The sequence below is a fragment of the Monopterus albus genome, unplaced genomic scaffold (genome assembly GCF_001952655.1).
Source record: "Monopterus albus unplaced genomic scaffold, M_albus_1.0 scaffold440.1, whole genome shotgun sequence".
NCBI lineage: Eukaryota > Metazoa > Chordata > Actinopteri > Synbranchiformes > Synbranchidae > Monopterus > Monopterus albus.
In genome coordinates, this window is record NW_018128320.1 from 159,762 (window position 1) to 171,222 (window position 11,461).

Sequence of the window (11,461 nt, forward strand, 5' to 3'; positions counted from 1 at the left end):
GTGTGTGTGGTTCACTCTGTATTTCTGTGTGCACTTCTGTTATCTCGCCAAAGGTCTGAGCAGATCTAGTTCGATCAGCAAACAAGCAGATCAAAAAGCCTTTTTATCAGATCGCAGGTGTGACATTAACCAGGTTACAAAAGACATGTGTTTGTGCGTGTGGGAATGTGTACACAGTGTGAGCATGATTTACAGTGGTTTCCCAGCGGAAGATGTTACTGTAGAAACAGAGCCAGTTCTCTGACAGATAAAGGCGGCCCTGGAGGAGTATGTCCTTCTGCAGAGCGCAAGAGTAGTCTGAGGAAAGAAACAGAGACACACTTGGTTTTATCAGAAATCATTTCATCAATGCAAGAGTTTGATTTTATGAGTATATAATCACCTTGAGTGTGTGTGGTGAGCCCACATGAGCTCAGCACACAAAGAGCTTATCATCATATCTCTGACACTAATGTCTCACTCACCTACTATAAGTCGCTCTGTGTCAGGAAGTTTCTTAAATAGTTTACGAAAGTCCTCATTCCGCTGTTTGTATGTAGGACTGAGAACCTAAGGGGGAAGACAGGAAAGAGAAAGGAGAACATGGTGTTCTAATTCAATGCTAGCCAAGCACTTGGCTTAACAAAAACATGGTGTTACTCTGAGGGATAAAACACATTCTGAAGATCAGCATTTTATTGACAAGGAGTATCACCTGCCTGAAACTAAAACAGACAACTATCAGCAAAGTCAAGTGCCCTGGAGTGAAAATGCTTAATGAGGGGTCGTTAATGTATACTCACATTGTACCAGCTCTGCATTTTCTGTAAAGAAGGGAAGATCATACTTAGTAGTGAACAGCAGTGAAATCTATCTGTAGGAATAAAAAGGTTACACTACTGATTAACTACAGCCATAAACATCTATTAGCTTACAACCCTCCAGTAAAGTAGCCCACTTGGATATTTGAATGTAATACAATACAACAGCAGCACAAACTACACCTTCTAAAATGAACATACATATGAATCAACACATCTGTGATACAGTATCAACAAAAACCGAGCATTCTCACCTTCATGAAGGCAGGATTTATTTTAGGACTGCTGTATTAGACTGCCTCAAATTTTTCGCTTGGTGTATGTAATAAACTCAAGCCATCTGGTATTAATGAAATGAAGAAGTGGAATGCTATTTTCCATCATTCACAGACATGTTTAGTATTTCAGCTGTTTATTTATGATTAATCTCTTTCAAAACTGTAACTGAAAATGCAGATGAAAGTGTAGACTGATTGAACACTCTGCTTAAAGGGTGCATTCACTCACAACCATTTGTTATCTTGTTATTAAATCTTAACTCTCCAAACTCTACAATGTTATCATGAAAACAGTGAGTCTTGATAGAATAAGATATGTTTGACTGAGTCATCTGTCTACAGATCTATTAACAGCAGCAGCAGCTTTAAGCTTAGCAACCATCAAGCATATATAATCCTAATGAGCGGATATTCTAAGTTACCTTGGCACTGCGGCTGAGGGGACGACAAGCAAGTGGGTAGGCGGATGTGAGGGAGGGGGCGGGGGGTATGGAGGGCAAGGGGCTATCTGAACTACCTCCTGCTCCCTCATTCTCACTGGTCCTTCCACCCCCAAGGACCTTGTGCCGCAAGGAAGGAGAGCTGCCGGGGGTGCTGCGTGGAGAGTTACTGGCCGTACTGCAGACAGAAGAGACACAGAGAGAGATTCATCTCAGGGAAGAAGAGCAAAACCTTTCATGGTTCATCACTTCTGCTCTGTTGTAACTTTAATGCCATGCTACAAACACCGTCTACAGGCATTTCCTATTTGGTGATGGCATACCATATCAAACTGTCTAATGGAAGGCAAAAGAAAGGCTGTGTCTGCTTGATGTTATCAGCTGAGCTAATTCCGACTAGGCCAGCAGCCAGACAGGGTGGCTATATAAAGCTGTTTTGTCATGTATCTTAAGAGGGTACAATCAAGAAGTTCAAGTACAAAACACAGTACCAACAGTTCCCTTTGGAATAAAGACTATCAAGTCAGAGCTTTAAGAGTTTGTGCAGTAATCACAAGTTTTCAATGAGATTTTATTCTGGTGAACTTAAGCCAGAGACATGCATTTAATGCATTAGACATACTGCACATATAAGCTGTATGGTTGTCTTGACTTTACGGTAACAGTGCAGTCAAGGGCTCAAACAATTAGTCCAATTAATCAATAACAAGGGTGACAACTGAATAATCTTTTAAGACATGTCAAGTAAAAATTACCAAATATCCAACAAACCAAACATTTTGGGTTTATTGACTGACTTAATGTACCAGAGTGCAGATTCCTGGCACAACTTTACCTACATACAGGTCAAAACTTCAGCAACACTTGTCATATACTATAAGAACTTTGACTTTTGGCTTTCATCTATATACTTACTACACACAGACAATTAAATGTCTCCAAAATAGTTCAGCTGCTACTGTCCTCATCAAGGTCATCGTACTGCTGCCAGAACAGTTGCATATAAAAGGTATTATTATATTTACACCACAACAGAGTTTCCACTGTTGCACCTCATGTCTCTTTAAGTAAAGCCACCACTACATTCACCTGTTTGTCTTTCAAACATACACACAGCCACTTATCATCACTATCCATTCCAGTTAGTATCCTCAGCAGACACCACGAGTCAGACATACTGTAGCTGGCGAAGTTCCAGCTTTAAATTCCACCTTAAGACAAGCTCCAACTTCATGAATGCTTATCTGTACAATGCACTGGCTCCCTTTGGACTACAGTGAATTATTTCATTCATAAAACTAAATTAGGAGTTCATCACTTCGTTTACTCCCTTTAGGCCCAAATGCTCTCTCCTCTTTCCTTAAAGTATTCCAATGTTTACCACTCATCTCTATCAACCATAAGTTATTGTGTTTTCATTGATTATAGCAATGACTTTTTGTAACATTTCCCCCTAATTTAGGCCATTAATGATGAAGTTCCCTGAAGCTTTTAAACAATATTCCTTTTCTCATGAAACAATAAACTAGAAATTGCCAAGGCAACCCACACTGGGTTCATTCTATAACAAAACAATTATTACATTATCATACGCAGCAATGATCATCTGTGCAGCATTAAGATGCCTTTAATATACAAAAAGGCAGCAGGTGCAGTAACAGTCTTGGTGAGCATTTTGTTAATATGACCAGTGCACAGAGCGATGTGAATGTGTGTCAGTGTGTGTTTACAGACAGGTGGCTAAATGTGTCAGCAGTGCACTTCAGTCACAGTGGCTCTGTGTGTCTAAGTATTTGTCAGTATGAAAGCCATTCACGTGACACATTTATATATAGTCCACACAATTTTCATAAATGATTATCCTTATCAAATATGAACTTAATGCATTATCTCTTATCAGGATGACTAACATGTAGCGGTTAAATATCTGAACGTCTTTGTAAGATGTATATTACGTGGTAGTTTATTTATTTATTTAAAGAGTATACTGTTTACACAGTATTTAGCAGAACTGTCTTGAAACAAGTAGCCTATTGTTATTCGTACCTACAAATGCACTTGGTTTTAAAATTGTGTAATGGTTCTGATGTCTAGCGATTACAAATAAAAGGACATTGATACCGCAAGAACGTCTGGCTGCTTGTGTAGGAACGGAGAGTATTACAATAGTTTGTTTCTGTGAGGAAAGTGATAAGGTGAAGCTAATTGTCGCCTTAATTTCTAGTGTTTTGATTGGATAATTTAAGGGAACTGATTCTATTGTAAGGGGATCGACCTGATGAAGGTCAGTCAGAACGAGACGTTGTTTCTGAATTAATAAATAAAGCTAAATCGTGACAGCGTGCCGGATGTGAAAGGCTGACCAGAATTTTACAAACAAACTTCTGATGACCTCTCCGGTGTCGTTACCCTTAATGCTACCCCCCATCCTGTCACACACTGCAGCGAAGCGAACATGCACGGATCACCAGCTAACTGGCAGCTAGCACACCGGCTAAACTGAAACGATCAAGTCTAATTTCAATTACAACATTATAACTGGACAACGTCCCAAAAGCTAGACAAAGTCAGACAGGGTCATTGGGAGAAATTACACAGCTCGTTTCATTAAAAAGGACAGTGTGCAATGATGGAGGCTGCTTTGGCCAGTGAAACGGGATGGACGGGTGGGGGACTCCAGTCACCGTGACCGAATGAGCACCGACATGATGAATATAACAAATAGCGCTAATATCAGTATGTAGCTGTACACCTGTGCTTTTACATAAGTGATGTCTGTACCGCCTATCAATTATCAGTGGGACCTTCGGCCTGTGACTCATCTGATCGCACCAACCGTGCATGAGCAGTATACGAAGCGCACAGACAGATCACTGCAGAAAGGATGCTATTAATCACACCACCTGAGACAGTTTATGCCACTTACTCGAACATGTGATGAGGCGTTTACGATCCGACAGGTGCACACAAAAACACGCGCACGTTGTATCAATATGGCACTGGTGTCCCTGTTGTGTTAAATGTGCAGCTAAAGCAAGCCAGACGCTACATGGATGTCATGTCCGCTCGTCTGCCTCGGTTCCTTCGCTTAGCCTCGGTGCAGAAATGAGCTCATCGACCATCGTCCCGCGGTCTGATGTTAATTTCCCATCGTGGCTGACGCCCCTGCACCTCGCCAGGTTTAGACCGCTGCTGCCTGAGCTGATTGCAGTACCCGGTAACGGGCTGCGTTCGTCTGTAATCCCCGGTGCAGCTTTGGAGGGAGGGGGAGTAGGAGGCTCCGTCTGTTGAGGGAGGCCTTGCTGATGTGGTCCTGAACGGGGATCACCGATAAGGACCATAATGAGTCAAAACGGAACGTCCAACCTGCTAACTGCACTGTTACGAATTTTCCATGTAAAAAAACAGTAATCAACTGGCAGCACAGTTTCCGCTATAATTTAACAGTAACTTGGTGTTTATTTTCACTTCATCACAAGAGGTATATTTTTACTGTTAATTTAACAGTAACCTGGTGTTTTTCACTTCATCACAAGAGGTATATTTGCAGGGTTTTTCTGTAACCTACAGTACAAATATAGGTTGTACATTGTTTAGTAATGACTTGCTAAAATTAAAAACTGATTTAGTACTTTTGCTACTAAAAAGAAAATGGTGTATATAAAATGCAACACAAGTGTAATTTCAAAACATGTATCTTTATTAAATCTTGAACAAAAGCCTAAACATTTGTCAAAAATAAAAATAAATCAGCTATTTAAAAAAAATGAAAAGTTAAAGTGCACAGTGAAAGCAACAAAAACACACTGCCTGCTGTGGCTGAAAATGTAGCTGAATAGAACCAAAAGTTGGTTTGTTGGCCCTAAACTAGAATAAGAAATGAAAGAAACCTGTGCCTCACAGTTGTCAGTACAGCCATTGATCTGATGGGTATACTTAAATGAAGTCCCACTCAAAATCCATCAGGCTTTTTAGAAGAGTTGCGACACGGTGGTTGACCGATGCCTTTTTGTGGGTGACCTTCCCCGTCTTCTTCGAAAGGACTCATCCAGCTTTGGATCAATCCCAATAACGCGCCTGAGAAAAAAAAATTAAGAATAAGAATTTGTGCATGGGAAAAAAATAACACTGCCCTTTAATGTTCGGTTCAGATGTTGCATTTTAGCATATTTTTAGTAGCTACACATTTTATACCTGTAAATTAACCAACATAGTTCAGACACAGTAGCGGGTATATTGGAGCATGCATTTTCTATAAAGCTTTGAAACCGTATTCATACAAAACCATTAACTGAATTGAATGTTAGGTACCTCTGAATGAATTCCATCGTGCATACAGCTTCAGCTTGGTACTCCAAATTGAAATTGTAGTAAGTACAAAACACAGCAGCAAGTCCAGATAGAAAAGCTGGCCGGATGCCCTCACAAATGACTTGGCCTTCAAGACTGACCATCCATTGGTGAATGCATCTTCCTGGTTTTTCACCTAAAACAGAAATAAAACCCATGTCAACAACCACATAACTTATACATTTTCTATAACCAGATTGCAAATTAATGCAAAGGAAACTGAAATCATTGTACCCATTCACAGAACCCTGTATGAAGGTGAGTCTTTAATATGCAATCAAATAGACATATGAGAGTAATATTTTGCTTGTGAGTTAAAAAGATTTGCAAGTTAAGTTTTACAGCTTGAAAAGTTTTGCAAAATGAAGTGCTGGAGGCCCCAATCGCAGACACACAGGCAGGCAGGAGTAGAGTTCTGTATTTTTAATAAAACTTACTGAGGTACAGGCCAGGAAACAGGTTCAGGTAGATGAGCAGATTACTGACAGGTGTGAGTGATAATGAGCAGAAGGAAGGCAGGTGTGTAAACTGACTGAGTGAGAGAGCCAAGTGTAAAGTGGGATGAAATGTAATAGTGGCAGGAAACTAATGTGAAATGTCAAAATAAAACAGGAAGTGGTGAATTGGACCAGAGTCTGACAGAGTTTGTGACAAAGTGGGCATAATGGGTGGGCTCTAAGATGATCAATGATACAAGGGTTTCTATTGGTTGGTTAAGCTTGGCTCCGGAGGAATCCTAACCCTATTGTCAAGACTGGACAGGAGATAAACTGGTAATGGTAATAGGCTTTTGAAGTTGCAGAATTTTGTAACTTTCAAATCTTTTTAACTTGCAAATCTTTTAACTCACAAGCAAAGTATAAGTTTTTGACTTGTAAAAAAATTCTCAAAGCTGTTTTTTGTTTGAAAAATATATATTTTTTGATTGCAAGTAGCAAAGATTTGCTCTCAAATATGTTTTATTTGATTGCATATTAAAGACTCAGCTTTACCTTCATATTCTTCTAAAATAAAATCATTTAAATGTTAATCAAGAATTGGTCTGGACAGAAACTTTATTCAACATGTGTATATAATGTGTATTATGAAATTGTTGGTCCCATTTATATAAATTAATTAATGCCATTTTTTCAGTCATCACCTACACCTCACCCAACCAAAACTTTCATTCAATTTCAGAACACAAAGATATTTTCAATATTCTCTCATGATTCTGTTTTGCTTGCATGATAGGCAAGAACAAATCTCAGGGGTCCTGGCATGTTCAGCATATGTTTTATTTGATTGCATATTAAAGACTCAGCTTTACCTTCATATTCTTCTAAAATAACAAAATCAATTAAATGCTGATCAAGGACTGGTCTGGACAGAAACTTTATTCAACATGTGTATATAATGTGTATTATGAAATTGTTGGTCCCATTTATATAAATTAATTAATGCCATTTTTTCAGTCATCACCTACACCTCACCCAACCAAAACTTTCATTCAATTTCAGAACACAAAGATATTTTCAATATTCTCTCATGATTCTGTTTTGCTTGCATGATAGGCAAGAACAAATCTCAGGGGTCCTGGCATGTTCAGTTCAGCAGGCATGTTTGAGCTTGTTTGCTCCAAGTATGCGTGTATCTCTGTTTAAATGTGAATAAATTCCTAAATTAAATTAATTTGATTATGTGTACAATGATATGTACATTTTGAAGCATGAAAGATTTGATGGACTTTCAATGGATGGACAATGATGAGAGAATATTAAAAATATATTAATTTGAATTCAAAAGATGAATGAAAATCTTTTAGTGTTGACATGAGGTATTAAAACGTTTGCTTAAAATGTTTGTTGAAATACAGAAAAAACACACTTAGCTTATCAGTAAAAGATAATACATAATTCTGCACATACCAAGGAGTATCAGTCGAGGAGTTGCAGGTAGTCCAAGTGTCCTTTCTACATCAGCTGCAGTGGAACATGCCTAAGACAGATACAATGATGAGGATGTGATAAAAACACAATACACTAAAAATGCCATTTGTGTATTTGCTTTTTAGATTGGGAAAGAGCACAGAGTCTATTTTGATTATCAGGACAATCATTGCATAGTAGAAAATAATAAAGGAACTTACATTTGCAAAAAGAATCAGCCCTTCCAGGGTCTCAGAGAAATGGGCCATCAGAAGCTGGATGACACACATGGACAGCTCAAGGTCAGAACGCAGTGAAAGGACTGCCTTGACAGCTGAATTGGTAGGTTTGTTGGTGAAGAACTCAACAAGCTCAAGTGCACGCAAAACTTTGACATCAGTTAGAAGCTTGAAATGCGCATAAAGCCCTTTCTGAGTGAAAAGGTATGGCCACCGCTCTCTTAAATCTGCAATGGCTGGTGCTGGTAATCCATTTATTTGCTGACGCTGCAGGCAATAGGTTGTTTCCATGAGATGCTTAACTTCTGCTCTTTCAGCCCCATTGATTCCATCTCGGTGGTATATCTCCTCCACCCGCTGATGTTTCTGCTCTATTGTTTCATCTGTCTCCTCTGGTGGAAGGTCAGGCTGGAATCTGGTGCAGCCATATGTATCAGCAGGCCCTCTCTTTAGTCCATCACCAGATGAACGGTGTTGGCGAAAGCTGCTGGTACGGTTCATATTTTCAATTCTGTTTTTAAATTGAATTAAGAGTGAGGCATATCCATTTCCTAGCAACTGACCATTGTCACGAAGATCAGCAAAACTCTGAGGATACAGGCGGATGATATTCTGGCAGACAGTGATACATTGTGAGCGTGTTGGGTTTAGCTCATGCTTCTTCATCTTGTCTGCCAAAATTCTAACCATTTGTCACCGTGAGGGTGGTGAGGGTCTCTTGCCATCAGCCACAGCTGAACGAATGTCCGCAGGCATGATGGTCCATGGAACCCGGAATGTCTCTGGCCAAGTTTTTTTGATGCGGGAGGATGGACCGCACTCATCTCAGCTGCTAGATTCTGGATTTGAGATTGAAGATACACTTAATGGACTGGAGCATGAAAGGACTGAAGGTGTGCTGACTGGTATAGGAGAAGGACGTATTTGTAGGTCCAAAGTGACCGCTTCTGTCTCTGAAATAGATAAAGCAGAGGGAAGACAACACATGGTATTGTAGTACAAAATCAATGGGTATAGAAATAGTTAGAAATAATCAAATATTCTTATACAACTACCTAGGTTTGAAATATAGTGTCCTGTACTGTATTAGAAGTTTTTAAAAAAAGGCCTGTCAAAGCTATTAAGAATTCACTTCATAATGCAAAACAGATGTACGTTTTCTTTCAACATTACCGTTTTTAAATGCTTCCAGGAGTTTCCGTAGCTGAATGGCTGGCAGTAGGTTGGCGATATCATCTTGAGTTACATATTTCAGGTCTTGAGTAAATTCCAATCCAGAGTTTAATAGCTTATCTATCAATGTCTGTTGAGTGTCTCTGGAAATTGTTAGCAAAGTTCTGAGGATGATGCCCCTCAGGTCTTCACTCACAATGCTCATTGCACTACAAAGATGGAAAAGAATAATGAAGAACAAGTAATGACATGTGACAAATTGTATACTGAGGTAGAGGGTAATAATCAAGTAGGTTCTCCTGTTTTACACAGTAGTAACTGCTCTTGATTGGTGTGATGCAGTAAACACCCATGTCATGTAGACACAAAGCCTTACACTTTTCAGTAATGAAGTAGACTGCAGAATTTTTATGATTGAGTATCATAATAATCTTACCAACTTCAAGCTCATTCTCTTCCTTACTGATAACAACAAATATGTTTTTTTTTTTTATTTGGTTCCTTTTACAGTTGCTTCATAGGCAATTAAAGTATTATCAGGTCCAAAATCAAAATTTGCAACTGATTCCCTGATGCCATCATTGCAGTCACTTGGAAAAAATTCAGTTGCCTTTTCTACTACAATTGCTGGTGGGAAGAGATTGCCAGCACTAAGATATGCTTGAAGAAGCTGATGTCTCTCAGCAAGGCATGAGCACACATTTTTGAAGTTATGTAGTTTTCTTGTGCACCGTTTGAAATATGTGTGCTTACTTTTGAATCGCAAAGTACACAAACGAATAAGAGGTCCAAACTGAATGATTAGCTCTGGATAATGACTCATGTAGTGATGCTTAGGTTTAAGCTTATGATGGGGAAAGGCTTGTTTTCTGGAATACAAGTATTCATCAATAAGAACTCTTAAATACCCTATCTGGTCAGCAGAAATGGCTGGTGCACAAATCAATGCCACAATTTCTCTCAGTTGTAGCACCATTTGTGTTGTCTCTGGACAGAGGATCTGACTGAAACGCATCTCTGCTAACTTCGCAGTATCGACAGAAGTTACTGCCACTGAAGTTTTCAAGAAAACCTCCAATGCTGTGTGAGCCAAGGTTGTCTCCAGAAATAGCTCTCAAGATTCCTTTGGATACCTGTCCATCAGGTAACACTATGCCATTGGTCTCAAGGTCTTGAAGGTCTTTTATCAAGCATCCCATGACCAATTCCTGACCAAAATACTTGAAATCTTGTTCTCTACACAGAAGAACAAGTTGCATCTGGTCAATACTTGACCGGCTGTGGCAATAAGTCTGCAAGTGTTAGACACATAGCCAGTATTTTGTGTTTTTTCTTTCCAGACCCCAGTGGGTTTACAACTTCAAATGAATCTTGATAAAGTATCAAACCTAAAGAGGACCTTGCTACCTCGGCCAGGTTTTTTGTGTTGTTTTCACTATCCCACACATCTTCAAAAATATCCTTCGACTGGATATGACTGTGCACTTCCTTGTACTGTTTCCACACAGACTCAGAATGAAAAAGGGCCTCAATCGTCTGTTTTACAGGGACATACTGTGAAAAACACCCCTTTCCAGCTTCATTAAGTCCTAGACATATTGGCATAGGTTCAACATAACTAAAACTTTTCTGGAACACTGTTTTCCTGCGTTGATCTGTTTTTAGTGTGTGGTTATTACATGCTTGTAACAGGTTGTCAGCTTTCATACTGTCCATAACATCATTAATGGAAGCCTCTGGAATCCCAAGTGTTACCAACTTCTCATTTAGTTTGAAAAGTAAGTGAGACTGGTTGATATCATAAACTGATTGCATATCTTCAATGATTGTCTGAATGACTGAAGATGGAAGCAGTAACTTTGCCTGTAATTTCAGATAAAACAGAGCAAGATTCTTCAAAAATAACCTCTCATCAATATTTTCTGTAGTCGTCTCATCAATATTTTCTGGACTAACCTCCAAATTTTCATCTCCAACTTCAATATGTTTATCTGTTATATCACTTTCAATAGGTTTAACTCTGTTGAATTTTTATGTTTTCTTGATAAGTGAGAGGTAAATGTAGATATTACTGCAAATGATTTATCACACTGCCTAAAGGGACATGCCACTGATCTTCCCTCTTTAATGTGCATTTTAAGATGGGAATAAAACTGAGTCAGTGTATCACATTCAGCACTACACAAGTCAATATGGCATGCAAGGTTTACTGCAGGGCACAAACGTGATCTAGGCACCACCACACACTCCTTGTGATGTCTGTAAACATGTGCT

At 39.1% G+C, this 11,461-nt stretch overlaps 1 protein-coding gene and 1 long non-coding RNA gene across 2 annotated transcripts in view; both read right to left on the reverse strand.

Moving 5' to 3' along the window:
* The window catches only part of gramd1a (GRAM domain containing 1A), a 42,047-nt gene that overhangs the window by 15,157 nt on the left and 15,429 nt on the right, over positions 1 to 11,461 (reverse strand). The window contains exons 2-5 of the mRNA XM_020587125.1: positions 1,501 to 1,696; positions 783 to 803; positions 465 to 549; positions 158 to 297 (exon numbers count right to left, since the gene is read on the reverse strand). Of these exons, the coding sequence (XP_020442781.1) occupies positions 158 to 297; positions 465 to 549; positions 783 to 803; positions 1,501 to 1,696 (442 nt within the window). The remainder of the gene's footprint in view (positions 1 to 157; positions 298 to 464; positions 550 to 782; positions 804 to 1,500; positions 1,697 to 11,461) is intronic.
* On the reverse strand, positions 5,198 to 6,298 carry LOC109952191 (uncharacterized). The gene is made up of 3 exons (XR_002273720.1): positions 6,103 to 6,298; positions 5,830 to 6,004; positions 5,198 to 5,595 (listed from the first exon to the last, which is right to left on the reverse strand). It is a non-coding gene; the product is annotated as an uncharacterized LOC109952191 (long non-coding RNA).